The sequence below is a fragment of the Solea senegalensis genome, linkage group LG2 (assembly GCF_019176455.1).
Source record: "Solea senegalensis isolate Sse05_10M linkage group LG2, IFAPA_SoseM_1, whole genome shotgun sequence".
In the NCBI taxonomy this organism is placed as follows: Eukaryota; Metazoa; Chordata; class Actinopteri; order Pleuronectiformes; family Soleidae; genus Solea; species Solea senegalensis.
The window spans coordinates 1992319-2010720 of NC_058022.1; the positions used below are offsets into that span (position 1 = coordinate 1992319).

General features: G+C 38.3%; 1 protein-coding gene across 1 annotated transcript in view; it reads left to right on the top strand.

The window, feature by feature from the left end:
- The first annotated feature begins 1028 nt into the window (after positions 1-1028).
- The window catches only part of neb (nebulin), a 78647-nt gene continuing 61273 nt past the window's right edge, over positions 1029-18402 (top strand). The window contains exons 1-25 of the mRNA XM_044018075.1: positions 1029-1104; positions 2070-2177; positions 5601-5657; positions 7107-7214; positions 7385-7492; positions 7688-7792; positions 8498-8602; positions 8699-8803; positions 9723-9827; positions 10665-10769; positions 10895-11002; positions 12014-12130; positions 12303-12404; positions 12499-12606; positions 12698-12802; positions 12909-13007; positions 14868-14972; positions 15080-15187; positions 15273-15386; positions 15727-15924; positions 15996-16103; positions 16630-16728; positions 16835-16939; positions 17052-17159; positions 17879-18190. Of these exons, the coding sequence (XP_043874010.1) occupies positions 2091-2177; positions 5601-5657; positions 7107-7214; positions 7385-7492; positions 7688-7792; positions 8498-8602; positions 8699-8803; positions 9723-9827; positions 10665-10769; positions 10895-11002; positions 12014-12130; positions 12303-12404; positions 12499-12606; positions 12698-12802; positions 12909-13007; positions 14868-14972; positions 15080-15187; positions 15273-15386; positions 15727-15924; positions 15996-16103; positions 16630-16728; positions 16835-16939; positions 17052-17159; positions 17879-18190 (2781 nt within the window). The 5' untranslated portion in view covers positions 1029-1104; positions 2070-2090. The remainder of the gene's footprint in view (positions 1105-2069; positions 2178-5600; positions 5658-7106; positions 7215-7384; positions 7493-7687; positions 7793-8497; positions 8603-8698; positions 8804-9722; positions 9828-10664; positions 10770-10894; positions 11003-12013; positions 12131-12302; positions 12405-12498; positions 12607-12697; positions 12803-12908; positions 13008-14867; positions 14973-15079; positions 15188-15272; positions 15387-15726; positions 15925-15995; positions 16104-16629; positions 16729-16834; positions 16940-17051; positions 17160-17878; positions 18191-18402) is intronic.

Sequence of the window (18402 nt, forward strand, 5' to 3'; positions counted from 1 at the left end):
TGTTAGTCATAAATTAAATCATGAAATTTCAATTTTTCAGATTTGAATAAACACGGCTTTAGATGGTTCCATATAATGTGATTTAGTTATGATAAAACCTGAATTCACTCATTATTTTTGTGTGTTTTCTTTTATGGTGATATTTGGAACAATATAAAATATACAATGCAGTGCGCATTTGGTTGAAATCACTTTTAGATTAAATTATGATGCTTATGCTTTCACAAGTGATCGTATGAATTGTTTTTTTTTTATTAGGAGCCGAGGTTTTTACAGTAGCGTGCAAAGGACAAACTAAACATCTTCTGAGCTTTGACGCTAACAAGAAGCTACATAGGCTCTTCAATACACTTGAATGGGAAGAGTGAGATGAAGGATATTTAGCATCAACATTAAATTTAGCTCACTGTACCTCAAAAACATCATTTACATGTGTTTTCCATCATATTTGGTGGTGTTATCATTGATCTTCTTCTGTTTGTGACTTTGACTTATTTCTACTTGTTAAAATCATGCTTCATTTATTGTCACACAAATGTATGTTCCTTGTTGTCTTCTGTCTCACAGGTCTCTCAGGTTTGAAGTTGACCTGGTTCTTGACAGGATCCGTGCAGCTCCGGAGGGAGGGGTGGGGATGGGGATGGGGTTCACTTTAACAAATGACCTCAACTGCTCTGGCACTCACCGCCCGTGTAGGCCTTCAGCTAACCTTCTCCTCACAGGCTTTGATTCTTACTCATGGTCTCAGATCCACTTCCAAACCAGAGGCAGCATATTTGTCAACATCTCATCCAGGAGATACGCACTGACTCAGGGTGGGACTGTTGTTTTCTCCTCCTCACCACCACCACGCATGCCTTAAAGCCTTCCTCCCTCAAAACTGTACCGCTGATGCATTTGCCCCAACAGGTGCTCTTTTCTGTAAGGATCACTTAGGTATATTTAGATGTTGAAACCTGAGAGCGCCGGCCTGTGATTGGCTGTCGGGGCCACATGATAACCTGGGTACAAACCTCAGCTGTATGCTGTCGCCCAGCGTTTCTCTGGAGGGAAGCTGGGGAGGCTATAGCGGCTTGGGAGACCATTAAACTTTAAAGATAACTGGTAAGCAAAGAAAAGGAAACACTGGGGTTAAAACAACAATAACAACCGTACACATATCTACATTTTCTACACCCTGCATCTTCTTGGACGTCCATGAATTCCATCTTCTGCCGCCATCTGGATCCTGGAGCTTAGCGGACAGAGGACATAAGGACTTTGAAGGCTCTGCTGCACAGTGATGGAGTAACCAAACCATTCAAGCAAGATCTCATGGGGTCTTCAAACCTTTTGGATTTATCTGCAGCTGCAGACGTAGCAGCCAGGCCGTTCTGCGTCCTTTTCCCGAAAAATCTCAGCACCTTCCTGCTCATTTCTGTCTCAACTAATCCACTCATATCTCGTGTTTATTTGTTTAAAGGATTTTCATTCAAAGATGAGGTTAATCAAGTGCTAAAAAAAGGGGAGGGGGGTTGGTGGGTGTTCGTATGCCATCCTATATTTAACCTGCAGCCTCAGAAGGCATTGCATCTCCATTTGCTAAACGCAGTCCACCAATGAGGTCGTGTGGCATTAGCTTACATGTCAAATAGCTGGAGCGCTGTTTGGGCAGCTGTCACCAGCCGTCACACTCTTCTCTGACCTGTGTTGTGGCCGGTGAAGGGAGGAGGTGCACATTCAAAAAGGCTGAGGGAGGCCTCACTCTATGATTATTCATTCATTTTGAAGGTGTTTGTATTTATTATTTTGTTCAGGATCTGTGGGACTATAAGTGTGCGAGCCCTAGTGGATGGCAAGGCAGGCAAATACCGTGGGAAACTTTTGCTGGTACGACTCGTATATTAGTCCAAAAATTGTTGGAAAACCCTCATCGTAAACTGTCTGTGTTGTTGTCTTTTAAATCACTCTCTAGCACCAGTGGTTCAACATGTCAGTCACTTTCCCTTGTATTTTATTGTTGAAGTTTATTATTGTTATTTTATTGTGCAGAGTTAGAAATAATTGACTTTGCTGTTTTTTCCCCGTAGAGCCTCTAAAGCCGTCTCAAAATGACGGAAGTCGTGGAGGAATATGAGGAATATGTGGAATATGAGGAAGAGGAGGAGGAGGAGGAGGGGGAGGAGTTTATCGAGGAGGTAAGTGTACACGTACATTGTTGTAAAAAATACTTTATTTACTTAAATTACAACACTTAATCTGGCTGTTTACAGCATAAATACGCTGAGCTTTTTGATTGGATTCTGCAGATTGAACTCATTTCCTGGTTCTGCAGGTCCAGTTTATAGCTCATCATCTATGAATAGTCATCGAGTTATTGATGATGACCGCTCTGGTCAGCAGTTCATGGAACCAGTCGTGGATTCAGTTTCAGTTTTTTTTTCAAACTGAAGCTAAACTATTATAATACATTACTGACAGTTTGATTGAAGTTAAAATCTCAATCTATTTTATAACTATCAATAAAGTGGAAAAATAATATCATCTAACGTCTAGTGATCTAGTAATCGTTGCACAACAGCCAACTTCTTACAGTTACACATAATCTGAGGCTGTGCCAGATACAGGAAGATTCCTTTTTGACTGAAATGACAAACCTCATATATCTCAATATTTCAGGGTTTTGTTTCCATGCTGCATTCAGGCTCCATGTTGTGTATTGGTGTCATGTTGTTGAACCTCTCTCAGCGTCAGTGTCCAATGGAAGAGTGAAAACAGAAGGCTAACATCTTAATCCCTTATTTCCTGGTGAAATAGGATTAAGCCTTGCCTCGTATTCCTTCATATCAGTCGCTCGTATCTTATAGGGGAGTCCGAATGAGTCTTTAGTCGCATAACAATTACTCATGAAATCATTTAACTCCCGTATAACTCACGAACTTGTTTCCAAAAAAGCGATTTAGCATCTTTTGTAAGCACAAAGATGTAAATCGTCTGGGAGGCGGGGACACAGTAAAATACACTCTGGTTTCACTAACACTTTCATCTACACTGTGGAGAAATATTGAATAAAAAAGTAAGATGGCTTCTTATTTGTTCTACAGAATGGGGAGAAACATAGAGATGCTGAGGTCAGATATGATTATGTACTGTATATACTCTTTATTTTAATTTAAAAGTCTGAATGAACTCAGGTCACTGAGGGCCGGAGTGTAGAGTTCTCCGTCTGGCATTCAGACAAATTTAGAAGTGGACATCTAAGGCACATTGGCAGAGAGATGGAGTGGAGGAAGAAGTGGAGAGAGAGACGGAGAGAGAGGCCAGTGCTGTAAATCACACTCTGAATATGTTCACGTCACAGTTCCTTAAATCTGCTCAGTAGTTGAGTTTGCATCAGGGTGAAAACTAACCAGCTAACCGGAGAAAAAGAAGGGATTTTTGTCGTACCACTATGGTTCTCTCCTGTCTGATAGATCCAGATAATGGAAGCCTGCTTACAAAATGTTGATTAAAACGATTGAGATGTTCTTTCTCTCAGCTCTGGTTGCTTATTATGTTTAACCTGGTGTGACTGTAAAAGTTTCAGTGTGACACTGGTTTGAATGCAGGGAGGTGAATTTCAGGGAGGCTGTAAGTAAGCCGAGCTATTCGTGGAGCCGCGGGTGAGCTATTTGTGGAAAAATGCCGTAGTCTGAGTTTTTTTGATGAGAAAAGCATTTGTTTCCTCATGAAGTGAAAAGAAAAATATATTTTCTGTCACAATATGCATGGTATGTAACCATGCAGAAACATTTGTTGTAATGTGCTTAAGTGATTAAGTTGGTAAATTTGATCTCATATGTGGCGCTAAAAGCCTTAAAGCTTGGGTTAGCAAGCGTTTACCCTACTAGCAAACGTAGGGTAAACCCTCAAGAGAAAGTAGCCTTTTTGTCAAAGCTCCACCCCTAAAACACTGGAAGATGTTATCTGTAGTGAAAGTGAATTTTAGTCACACTTTCTCTGCCATTTTTCCGTGACTAGCTAACTCACTTCTGGCTAGCATCTCTGCTTCAAGCGGTTTTACTACCCAAGCTGTACGAGAAACCGGATTAATCTGTCTTTCAGAAGGGAATTATAATAGTTACTATTAAATAAAAGTATGTTATTACATTTGTAGTAGTCATTTTAATTAAATAAATAAATCCCTTGTAGCAGTTGTTCCACAACTGTCTAGAAACATTAGCGGTAACAGGAAGTAGTCGGAACAAATCAGAAAAAATTCAGCTACAGATTGGGTAGGGACAAGTACCCAAACCCTCAAGTTGACTTTCTCATCAAAACTCTGCTCCTATAACACTGGAATTTGTTCTGATCTGCAGTGAAACAGTGAATTTTAGCTATTTCTCCTAGCTAACACCGGCTAGCATCTCCGTGGCTTGTTGTGAAGATGGGCAGGGTTAGCAGAAAGAGACAGATCGTTATATTTGGTCTGAATCTACTTTTTTGATCTTTGTTCAAACAAAAACCTGATCCAGGCGTTAAATATTGTTTACATCTTCAAGATTGACGTCTCTTCCTGGAACCTAGAAAATCCATTGAAAGTTATTCAAGGGGACTATTTCTTCAGTAAAAAGTTGTTCCTAAAGTCCAGTGTGTAAGAATTAGTGACATCTAATGGTCAGACTAAAGAGAGCAACAACGTGAGGGCTCTTCCATTAACTGCCCCTTTTCCTGAGTGCATCAGGGATCTATGGAGGCCCTCTGATACCAGAAATAATATCCTTTTTTGGTTGTGTGGTAGTTTTGCGTCAAAATGCAACCTTGCACTTGCTTTGTTTTATTTTGTCATGTTGGGCTGCTGTAGAAACATTGCGGCACAAAACGGCAGCCTCTATATAGTTTAGTTAGTTTTGAAGTGAATATAACCTCAGACAAAGAAACTTATGGGAAGTAGCTTTGTTTTCTACCAATACATTTTACCATAAAAGCAGAAAACCTCACAGACATTTGAGAGAAAACGTGTTTAAAACTGTTTTTCATGGTTAGAAATCACTTTAAATAGTGGGAAAATGTGATTTTCTCATTTGGATGCTACCCGCTGTGGTTGAACAGGCAAAGGGGATTATGAAGCTGTGTAAGCAGCTGATGTATTGCTGTGTGCTGTAGCAACTGATAACCGGGGACAACAGGCGATGAAAAGACACATAAAAATAGAGCTACTGTCACGTTATTGTCCGGTTTTTATAGACTTCACAGATTTAGAGTGGTCAGGATCACATGTCATGTCGGTGAGGATATTAATGTTTCAACTTTCCTCTGTGGAGTCCAGGCTTAATTAGAGTGCTGTCACAATTACAGAATATCCAACCCAGTGGAATTCTACAGTTATTTAAGTGATTCTATTTTGAGTTGAGTGTGAATGAGAGTGTTTTATTGGACAGTTTGAGGGCATATGAGCTGGCTTCTAATGTGATTCAGTTTAGAGTAATGGTTTTTTTTTGTAAGTAGTGGAGGAAAAAAGCACCAGAGCTTTGGAAAAATCAGCCTCAATCCCATAAAAAACACTCTTATGCTTCTCCCATCATGTTCTGTGGCAGTTTTGAACTTCCAGAGTGTGTGTGTGTGTGTCCTGTTATTTGTAGTATGTTGAGCAGATAACAACCACGACTGGCACTGAGCACACAACTCAGTTCTCGCAGGTAAAGCACCTCCTCCCAACGGAAAGCACCTGAAAATCAGTGCAGGATACGATCTCATTTTCTTTTGACTGCATGACTGTGATTAGAAATGAGTCAAAACTCTGCATGAACCTTCATCTTTTTATGTTTGCAATGGTTCGAAATACAATTTTAGCCACATTTCAATGCTACGTCCAAGTGCAAAATCAGATCCGCAAATGAGAAACTTTAGCGCAGCATGTTGCTCAGCCTAACTTTGCATGCAGCACAGTGCGCTCGTTGATACCGCAGGTGTAATTGTACGTACATTCAGCCTTTTTCTCGTTGTTTGGCTTGGTTATGTCTGCTCTTCCATTTCCAACCATCTCCCAAGTTTCTACATTCAAAATAATGTCTTCATTCTCACTGACGTCCATGTAGAACACATTCTTGCTTTATTCATGTCTCTCATGAAGGTATTCAGTCACTGAAGGTAAGTCATTAAAGAAGTAAATAAACAGCAGAAAAACACTACATTTTCCTGTTTTCTCCTCGTCTTGTATCATTATTTAATTGGCAAACATTTACACTAATTGTTGAGTATTGTTTAAAAAATGTTTTGAACAATTCTTCAGTTTAAGCTGGTCAGACAGAGCAGTTTAAGAACTTCTTTATCTTCATTGATTAAAAAAGTACCAGCCTACGAGTGTTTAGTCAATCACAAACTCTGTTAGATGTCAATTCAACAGCAACCTGCATGTTTATTGGCTCATTGGCAATGATGAGATTTACTCCTTCTAAATAGCCTTAAAATACCACAAACTTATTAAAGTTCAACATCCAGCCCAGAGTTTGGTCAATACCACAAATGTTTTTGAATTTTGAAACCCATCCCGAACTTCGGTTGATTCCTCAGATTTGATGAAAATTGAGAACTAGCCAAAGTTTTGTTGATACTGTAAAAGTATTGACGTGCAAAACCCACCTGAAGTTTTGTTTGTACCACAAAAGTATTGAGGTTTGATGCCCAACCCAAATTTTAGACAATACCCCAAATTATCAAAGTCCGAGAAACCGCCCAAAGTTCGGTCAATACTACAATATTACAGAAGTTCGAGAAGTAGCCCAGAGTTTGGTCAATACCACAAAATTACCGAAGTCCGAGAACTAGCCCAAAGTTCAGTCAATACTACAAAATTACCGAAGTCCAAGAACTAGCCCGAAGTTCGGTCAATACTATGAAATTATCGAAGTTCGAGAACTAGCCCAGAGTTTGGTCAGCACCACAAAATTATTGAAGTTGAAAAGTGTTAGGATAAGAATGCACCTTAAATCATCAGTTTTATGAATTTATCAAAGCGTGTCTTTGTTGGCTGCTCTATTGTAAAAGAATGTATTCTTTGCCACTGTGTCTTTGACCTTTTACCTTATTTGCACTCATTTAATTTGGATTGTGTTTATTTATTAAAATTTTGCTCTGTCCTCCTCCAGTCTGGCATGCCCGTTAGGAAGGTCAGGAAGAAGGTCAAGGTGGATACTTCCAAGTTCATGACTCCATACCTGGCTCACAGCCAGAAAATGATGGAGCAGTTCAGCCACGTAAGAAACCAAGTTTGGCCTTTATGTCTGCAGCGTGTGGTTCTGGAAATTTTTTTCTTCGGATATTTATCTAATTTACTTGAGTTAAATGGAACTTTTGCTTCATAATTGATATTTAAAGTGGCAGCAGTGTTTATAAGGACAACTGAATTTAATGAATTGCTCTACAGAACAAGTACCGGCATGCGTATGACTTGTCTAAAGGCACTCCACCCGCCATCACCACTGAGACTCCTGAGCTGATTCGCATCAGAAAGGCCCAGGAGCAGCTGAGTGAGGTACTGCTGAAGACAAATGATGCTGTTTTTAAGCTTAAAGTGCCGTAAAATGTCTGGTTTTATTCAGAAATGTGGCATCTTAAAGGTCCAGTGAGTATTTACATTTTGAAAATGTTAATTTTTGGTTTTCATAGCCTAAAGGGTACACATTTTATGGGCACGGGTCCTGATACAGTTTTACTTTTTTATCCACAGGTTAAATATCGCATGGAGGGAAACAGAGCTCGGACTACAAGTCTGTACGATGGTGAGGCCAGAGAGATCGCCCACGTCAAGCATGTTTCTGAACTGATCAGCAAGGTGAGTAAACTCTACACAAATGTTTCAAAAAATGTGATGTGATATGCATTTAATCTGGTAGCATAACTTATTTGTTTGAGTATCCAACTGGAAATCAATCCATGGTATTTACTAGAATATCATCTATGTAACAATTGTAAAAATGTTTCCAATGTTTTTGAATGTACAAATGTTTTAATGTGCAGTACCTGAGTTATAGTAACTATTTTTTGTTTATTACTTTACTTTTGGACATTTAAAGAAATTGGTCTATGTCCTCAAACCTCAACACAAGACATATATCATAATAAACTTGTTATTTAAGAAGAAAAAAAACTACTAGTAACTTTGCCTCTTAAAAAATTTCGTTTTCTACTGTATTTATATTGAATTTTACTTCATAATTTGCCCAGATATCACCAAATCTAATACATTTTACTTTTATTTAGTGATGACATGTTAATATATAATATTTTTAAGTTTTTAATACTTATTGCATATCATCCTCTGTGCAAATAACACATTTTTATATTGTAAAATATATCAGTAAATAAAGTATAAAAGGGCCCACCACTGAACCTTGTGGAATACCACAGGTATTAACGTAATGTACCTGTGACTGTTTGGCATCATTCATGTTGCACGTCTCTTTCAGATTCGGTGATAATAATTTCTTCATATCAAACATGGTCAAACATCAGTGTTGTTGTCCCTCGTGTCCTCCAGGTTCTGTACAGACAGAAATGGGACGAGACTAAGGACAAGTACCTGCTGCCTCCCGATGCCCCCGAGCTTGTTCTGGCTGTGAAGAACGCTGCCAACTACAGCAATGTAAGTACTTGTAGTAACTTTTCATGCATGATGTAATTTTACCATTTAACAAAACAAGACGTAACTGAGGACATCACAACTTTACACCTTGTTCAGAAACTGTACAAGGAAGCCTGGGAGGAGGAGAAGACCATGTTCTATCCCTACAGTGACAGTCCAGAGCTGCGCAGAGTGGCCAAAGCTCAGGAGGCTCTCAGTGATGTAAGTCCACTCTGTTATCAATTATTTTACCGTCTGTTTGCACATGTCTTTTTAAACCATATCATCACCCCTGCAGTAAATAATACATAGACAGTAGATAATAAATACCACATTTTTATCTGTGTCATTTGATGCTATTTTTTGAATTTCTAGTTTGTGTCAAATTTAATTTTGGCAGAAATTAGAGACAAAATGTATCCCTCATTACTTCTTAAATTACAGCAGGCTCAAGGATTTTAAATAAAATAATAATGTGATTTTATATTTTTAGTAGTTTCATGTTTTCATCTTCTTTCGATTGAGGAGTAATTCTTAAAAAATAAAATACACATTTGTATGTTTTTTGTTTTATTAATTATTCGTATTGAGCAATTTCATGTATTTATGTCATTATTAGTTATTAGTCTTATTAAATAATGTATGTTTTCACTTATATTTGAGTGTTTATGTGTAAAATAATTTTATAATAAGTTTTTTTATGTTGTTTTTTAGTTTTAGTAGTTATTCCACAACTGCAGCATGAAACCTCACAGATAGATGTTGCTAAAGTTTAAACAATGAACATTTTGCTTGTAGTCTAATTTAAATTACCTACAGCTATGTTTTTGTCTAGCCTTTTAAATTCACTTCTCTTCAGGATCAATCACTCAGTCAAAGTTCATTTTCTCAGCCCTCTGTGATTTCTGCTCTTCAGGGTCCATTTATTTGTGTTGACTGAGTCAATTGCATCATACGTTCATTTCAATTTCACCCTGCAGTCAATTAAAATAGCCATTTATGTCATTTCCTCTTTTGAACTTGCCTGCATTTAACCTTTTTCTTTCTCTGTTTTTGCTGACGATCTGTGCACTGAGGTCAAATATTGACGTCAAGGAATTAAATTGAGCTTCTTCTTCTTCTCCTGTCATTTCTTCTACAGATTCAGTACAAGAAGGGTCACCATGAGCGTAAGGCCAAGTATACGTCTCTGGCTGATCCTCCTGAGGTGGAGCTGGCCAGGAAAGTGGACCAGCAGCTCAGTGACGTAAGTGACCACGACAACATGTATATCATTAGTATATCTATATCCTGATGTGACACAAGATATGGTCTTAGATTTCTATGATGATTCTTCCTAGTTTTAAAGGCTGTTTGCCTTAATAATCATCAGGAATTTGGCAAAAACACTAAATATTTAACATTATGCTAGTTTTTTACCAAATTTGAATGGGAACATATTTGTGTGATTGCCCACCCATCATTAAATTTGTTTTTGCAGTTTTTCCCATTAAAAAAAGATGACTATGTCTTGAAAATGTGTGTAGATTCATACCACAATTGTATAGAAACATAATTGGGTAATCACCTATCCAATCTACCTTTTTTTGCAGTTTTGTCCATTAAAATAAATGGTTATTACTTGAAAATTTTAGTAGAATCTTTACAAAAAAATGTAATGGGAACATAGCCAGGTTATCACCTAGCCATGGTTACATTTGTTTTGCCCATTAGAAGAAATTAACCTCAGGATCAATAACCTATTTTTCAGTCTATCAATAGTGAGAGCACAATAAAGAGAGGAACATGGACGATGGTGTTTTTCAGGCTGGAGGTCTACTGGTCCCCACTGAACACTTCAAATTTAGATTGAATCAATTCTTTCTCGTTATCTGTTGCGTTTAGGGTCTCAGTTAAATTCACTGGAGGGAAATAAATCACAATTATTCTCAGAGCAAACATTTGTTTTTTTAGAGGCTTAGACCTGCATTTTTACATGCAAACAAGGCCACGAGAGACCAGCACTGACCAAACTGAGCTGGAATGAATTAAAGTGTCTAATGTCTCTGCTTTTTCACATGTGCTTTTGTTTGTCTCCCCACAGCTTAAGTACAAGGAGGATTACAATAAAAATGTGAAGGGTCAGTGGTGTGAGACGCCCTACTTTGATGTGGCCACGGCCAGAGTGGCGATGGACAATTTCAGCAGTGTAAGTGTACTATTAAAGAAAGAAAGAAAAGGATTTACACACACATGTGTTATTATTATTATTATTATTATTATTATTATTGTTATTAGTATCTGTAATTGTAAATCTCTGTTTTGTCCCTGCAGAGGAAATACACGCAACATCACGAGGACACGAAAGACCAAATTTATTTCATGCAGACGGATACGCCGGTTTACGACACAAACAAGAAGGCTCGTATTGCTGCCAGTGAGGTGAGTCCACACAAATACTCATAAACATAAATGTGTCTTCTTTTTCTTTACATGTATATTGTTTATTTCACTGTTTTTCTGAGTCAAAATGAGGAAAAATGGAAATAAATAAAAAAAAGAACAAAATAAACCAAGTTCCTTCAGATAGATAGATAGATAGATAGAACTTTCAGCTAACAAGGTAGGAAGGCTGGTAAGTAGGTCAATGTTTTTAGGTGGGTAGGTACGTTGGTAAGTTGGTAGGTCGTTGGTTGGTATTTGGCAGGTAGGTAGTTGGGGAGAAAAGGTAGGTAGAAAGATATAAAGGTTGATACGTTGGTAGGTGTATTTGTAGCTAGATGGGTAGAAAGGTTGGTAGGTAGGTGTATACATACATCGGTAGGTAGGTCTATATGTAAGTAGGTAGGTAGTTGGGTGGAATGGTTGGTTGGTAGGTAGGTAGGTAGGTAAAGGATGGATGACATTATTAATCCCCAAAGAAAATTGTGTAAGGATTATAATGAGAAGATACTTAGTTCTTCATTCAGGGTTTTTCTTCTCATGGTTACATCTTATTCTGTGTGGTGCCAGTTTTTAGTCGTCAGAGGACTTTTATAGACACTGTGTCATGTGGAAGACACGACAGAGAGTTGACCTGAGTCTCAGAGATAGAGAGTGATTCAGCACAGTGCAGTCTGTGCCCACACACCTGTGCTGAATGATGGAGACAGCTACATTTAGATCACTGTCTCTGATCAAACAGTCCACCCACCACACATACACTGCCAAAACAAGCCATACATTTAAATGTTCTTGTTTTGAGAAACAGAATCTACCAATAGTGTGAAAACAAATTTTGCCCGTACGAGCCAGTAGATCTAACCACATTCAGACTGTAGTGTTCCTTAAAATGAGGAAATATTTCACCAGATAGGGCACTTCCTCATGTCAGTATGCTTGTATAATGACAACAAAGATCTGTCTGTATCTTTATTTTTTGACATTTTTTTTTATCTTTATTTCTGTTTCCAGGTCCAATACAAGAAGGAATACGAGAAATCCAAAGCGCAGTCTGACTACAACACGCTCCCGGCCACTGATAATCCTCTCCTCAGACAACTACGTTACGCCGGAACTATCCTCAGTGATGTAGGTGTCTGTACAGTAATCTGCTTGCCAGACAAATTCTCCTTTGTATTGTAGCTGATTTTTAAATGGAAATGATGGTGTTTTGTTTGTTGATTTAACAATTATTCTTATATTATGTTACCTATTCATGTTTTTCTCCAACTTCACCGCTTCTTTTTCCTGTTCTTTACAGAAAGTATATAAGAAAAACTATGAGAAATCCCGGGGTTTTAGTATCAACTACTGTGACACGCCCAAGTTTCAGATGGACTCCGTACTTAAAAAGTTCACTGACGTAAGATTTGTTTTACTCCTCAAAATCAATTATTAATTATAATTTCTCCCTATGAAAAGACAAAATTGTATTTGTATGTTTTTTCCTTTTGCAGATGCATTACAAAGATAAGTATAATAGGGAGGTGAAGGGCCACTACATTGGCAGTTATGAGGACGTCTACATGCTCCACTGTCAGCAGGTCGAGCAGATGAAGAACGAGGTAAGATAATACCTCAGCTTTTATTTGCACTCATAAAAACAGTTTTAGTGCATTTGTTCCTCACAATTATTCCATTTTATTTATCTTGCAGCAACAATATAAATCCGACTATGAAGACATGAAAACGAGATGCTTCTTCCCTCAAACGGTTACGCCTGAATATGAAGCTACGAAGAAGCTTCAAGGCTGTAGTGATGTGAGTGTTCCCTGCTTCATAAAACATTCATCATTTTAAAGTAGAGTCATTTCACCTTATCTATGTCGTGAACCCTTTTTCTTTTTTTTAATGTTCCGGTTTACAGAAAGTTTACCGACAACATCCGGACAAAGTGAAATTTACACAGGTGGTGGATTCTCCAGTTCAGGTTCAAGCCGCTATCAACGCCCAGCAGCTCAGTGACGTACGTAAAACAAATTTGACCAAATCGCCGCTTTGTCTTTGCATGAAAACTCACTGTAATCTCACTTAGGGCTGCAATTCATTTTGTAATCGTTTGGTTCATAAAATGTCAGAAAATGTTGGAAAATGTCAATATGTCTTTCCCAAATCTGGAAGTAATGATGTTCCCAAATGTCTTGTTTCGTCCACAAACCAAAAAATATAAAATTATTTTTTAACTACAATTATATTTTATCATATGGGCCAAAGAAACAGCAACATATTTAAACGCATAAATTAATAACACTTTAACAGAAAATATGTATTCATATTTTCACTCCACAGTTCAACAATAGCAAACAAACACGGCTAATTCCATTCCATTGCAGTTAAAGGACTGCATTATATGAGTTTTATATCATAATAGTGTAATTTATGTTTTATTGACTGCCCTCTACGTCCTTCTTAAATGGAACTTTGTTTCGTATAAACAAAATAAAAAGTCCTAATTATATTATAAAACATTTTCAGCATTTCAACATCTCAAAAACCCCACATATTATTGATGTAATTTTGAAGACTTTGTTGGTTAAAAATCGTACAGGCTGTGTGGTGTGAACATATTTTCCTGCTACAATCATTAGCTCACGCACCAGATCAAATACTCACAGACATGCAGATCAACCATGGAGTCCAGCTGTCTCTCCCTTTCTCTCTCTCCCTCTCTCTCTCTCTGTGGGCACCATGGAAACTGGAGAGCTGTCTCTCTGTTGTATAAATAGCAGCAAAGCATTCACTTTGGCCCAGAATAAACCCTGTGATCACAGAGGGGGGCCATGGAAGGAAGGGGACAAGTCAAAATGTGTCTCACAGAGAGAGAGCGAGAGAGGCCAGCTGGTTCACTGCTGCCCTCCAGTGTCAGATTTAGGTGATAAATCCAACAGGAAGATGGCCATTTTGTATCAATAAGCAATTTTGACACATGTGGAAATTAAACAAACATCCTCTTTACTTAGCTTTACTGCGATCAGTTTCAAATTTGATGATGTCAGTCTGGACAGGATAAGGATAAAAAGTTACCAGAATGATCACTTAATGTCACACCATGCAGGCACTAGGGGGCGTCAAAGTTGGTGCATTTTCTCATGACTCGCCAAAAACTGTCATAACTTCACCTTAACTGTGATCAACTTCAAATTTGATGATGTCAGTCTGGACAAGATAAGGATTAAAAGTTACCAAAAACTCTACTTAATGTTACACCATGCAGGCACTAGGGGGCGTCATGGCCTCATGACTTGCCAAAAACAAAAAATTGTTAACTCCACTATACAAGGTCCAATCTGAACCTAACTTGCTAAGATTGATAATAGTCACGCCTCAATACGTATACTATACTAAATACCATTATCAAGCAATTATCTCAATATTGCTTTGTCAATAACACGGTATTACTATAATATTATCTCCTTATTACCACTGTTATTATCTAGCTAGAAATTACATTGGAAATAGAATGGTGTTACCTTGATATTATCTAGATATAGGTTATTACCATGATTTAAATCTTGCTACTGTACTGTGATGCAGTGGTTCGCAAAGTCTGGGTCAGGACCCACAGATGGGTAACAGGAGATTTTTTTTTTGGGTCCCCGAACTGAAGATTTCTGTGAATATGGTTTAAATAACATGCATGGAATATTATTTATCCCAAATCAAAAATATAATATTTTTCAGAAATAAATCCCAACCAGATATTTTCCCCCAAATCATCCGATCCTGCTCTTCACTGTTATGTTTTGTTGTGTCTTGTACGTCCATGTGGACACAAATCGGTGCATGACACTTTGAAAAATGTAAACTTTATTTGTTTGTTCCACAGTTGAACTACAAGGCAAAGTATGAGGAGTCAAAGGTCAAGTACAGTTTGCCCCCAGACTACCCCTTCTTCCTCCAGTCCAGAGCAAACGCATTTAACCTCAGTGATGTAAGTACACGTTCACACTCATCACTCACAGTCAACTGTTTCTTTTTCTTCTTTGTTTTTTTTACAGAAATCATCCTGAATATCATTGTTTTTTCTTCTTCTTGCAGAACTGTTATAAATACAATTGGGAGAAAGACAAGGCGAAAAAGTTTGAGGTTAAGGGCGACGCCATCTCGATCCTCGCAGCTCGTGCTCACACCAACATCGCCAGTGATGTAAGTGTGCGACTACGTTTTTTCATTTTGGTAAGGTATAAAATTTAATCTAGTTATGGATAACAATTTGTTCTTTTTTTTACAGGTTAAATATAAAAAGGAGCACGAGAAGAACAAGGGGAAGATGGTGGGAGCCCTGAGCATCAACGACGACCCCAAGATCTTACACTCTGTTCACGTGGCCAAAATCCAGAGTGATGTAAGTCATTAGCTTCTGTTTAAGTTACTGGAAATAAGACTTCTGTTTGATGTATTTTAATTCTGTTTTGTACATTTAACGGCGGGGGTTCCCAACCTTTTTGACTGTACATAATAAATTCATTTGCAACTTTTGTGACTTTTCAAAAAACTTTTGCTTTAAAACAAAAAAACTTTTGTTTTAAAGCAAACCTGCTTTCTGCTGGTCTTCATGGCCCGTTTCAGGCCAGCCAGAGGCCCAATATCGGTCTGCGGCCCTGTTCCCTGGGAACCGATCGTCTGTTTAATCTCCTTTAAAGCCTTTTTTACTATTTTTATAATGTAAAACCTTCTTCCCACAGCGTGAATATAAGAAGGATTATGAAAAGGTGAAGACCAAGTACCACACACCACTGGATATGGTCTCCGTCACCTTGGCTAAAAAATCCCAGGCCATCGCCAGCATGGCCGGATACAGGAAGATCAGCCCCAACTTCTTCCTCCCCCACGACAGTGTTCTGCTGGACCTGGCCAAGAAAGCCAACATCATCCAGAGTGACGTGAGTCATCCACACATACCTTACCTTGGATCTTTTCTAAAGAGATCATTCATGCATTTTCTCCATCACAGAATGAGTACAAGGCCGACTACAACGCCTACACCAAAGGTTCCTCTTGGGTCCCCTTCGGTTCCTTGGAGGTGGAGAAGGTGAAGAAAGCAGGAGAGATTCTGAGTGAGGTATGAACGCAGCACCTACCTACCTACCTACCTACCTACCTACCCACCCTTCCTTATTTCCTACTTACATACCTAGCTAGCTAGCTACCTATCTATCTAACCATCCTCTTCTCTACCCAGCTAGCGACCGAGATCCTACGTACCTACCTACCTACCCATCCTTATTTCCTACTCACCTGCCTTCCTGCCTGTCTACATACATACCTACTGTAACTAGCTAGCTACCTACCCACCTATCTAACGATGCTCTTCTCTACCTACCTACGTACATGCTGTACCTGCCTTCCTTCCTACCTACCTACCTACCTGCCTGCTTGCCTGTCTACCTACTTAACTATTTACCCATCCTCTTTTCTACCTACCTGCCTACCTATCCACCTTTCTTCCTACCTACTTTAGTACCTGCCTATACACCTTTCTACTTAACTACCCATCCTCCTTTTTACATACCTACTTACCTACATACATATATACATGTCTCCCTACCTACCTATAATGTGTTAATTAATTGCCATTTTTCCTACAGAAAAAATACAGACAACATCCAGACACGATCCGCTTCACATCGATTGACGATCACCCCGTCATGCTGCAGTGCAAAGTCAACCAGCTGCAGAGGAGCGACGTGAGTCCTACATGTCTGACACTGTCCACACTGTGGTTATCTCTCTACTGTGATCTCAGAACAATGTATGTGACTTCTGCTTTTGTTCCCTTCTGTCATGAAACAGCTGTTTTATAAGAGCGGTTTGGAGGAGATTCATCAGAAATACTCTCTGCCTCCCGATACACCTGAGCTCCTTCAGGCCAAATGCAACTCCTACAACATCAGCAAGGTGCTGCACGTGAACACTGACTCATCACGTTTATATTACAAATGAATTCATCTTTCATTTCACCCTTAAGAATGTGAAGTCAGTGTTTATATTTTTCTTGTTCTCATTTCAGAGCAACTACAAGCACGCCTGGGAGGAAACTATCGCTAAAGGTTACGACCTGAAGCCTGACGCCATCTCCGTGATTGCCGCTAAAGCCGCCAGACACGCCGCGAGTGACGTGAGTTTGATGAAAAGCCATTTGTCAAGTTGCTCATATTGAATTTAACTTCAATATTTTGACATTTAATACATTTCCACAGCTAACTCCAAGCAAAATTGTTTATTAAAAATCGATTTTAATGTTTTAATATAGAAATGTTTTCAAACTTAAAATACATAAAATCATAATCTGTATTGAAATTATACCAAACTTGGTTCTTTTTTGAAATTTCTAATCTAATAATAATCTAGCATTTAACATTTAGATTTAAACATTTAAATGTAACATTTGGATTTAAACATTTAAATTTAGTATTTAGATTTAAATATAGATTTACCATTTTACATAGTAACTTTAGTATATTTTGTTTGATTTATATTTATACTTTTTATTTATTTTTAAATCTGCAAATATTTCTTAAGATTTTGTTAAAATTACTGAAATAAACGGAATCATTTATAAAATAAACTTGCACCATTTAATTTCTATTCAGATTATTATTCTATGTCTTTTAATTTTGAAAATATTGCTTTTTTAATATACAATTTTGTCATTGTTTGGGGGTAAATGTGGTAAAACATTATTAAATTCAGCATGAGCCACTTTACAAACAGCGCCGCCACAAAGTCATCATTTTAACTTCCATGTAAACCAGACATACTGATAAACAAAAATTCTTCCAATGCTGATTGAATTCGCTCAATAACCAGAGATGCTTCATTCTCTTTAACTTGTAGGTGCAATACAAAAAGGCCTACGAGAAGGCCAGAGGCCACCACGTCGGCTTCCGCAGCCTCCAGGACGATCCTCTGCTGGTTCACTACATGCATGTGGCCAAGATGCAGAGTGAGAAGAACTACAAGAAGGACTACCACAAGGCCAAGCTGAAGTACCACACCCCAGTGGACATGGTGAGTCTGGCTCACGCCAAACACGCCTCAACGGTGCAGACCTGCGCTGGATACAAGCAGCACCACCACAAATACTTCCTCCTGCCTGACGCTATGGGTCTGCAACTGGCTCGCAACATGAACTACAACGCCAGTGATGTGAGTCTCTCTTTTATTTTTTTTCTTTCTCCAGTGTCTGGTTTAATTTGACCAATATAACAGCTTTTTTAACACTTAAATATTTAGTTTTTCTTATTATTACCCTCAATGATACCTCATGAAAATATTTATTTATTTAAAATAAAGTTTCGACCGATGTTCCTTTATGGTCCCTTTATGGACTAATGGTCCTTTATGTCTAAAATGCACTG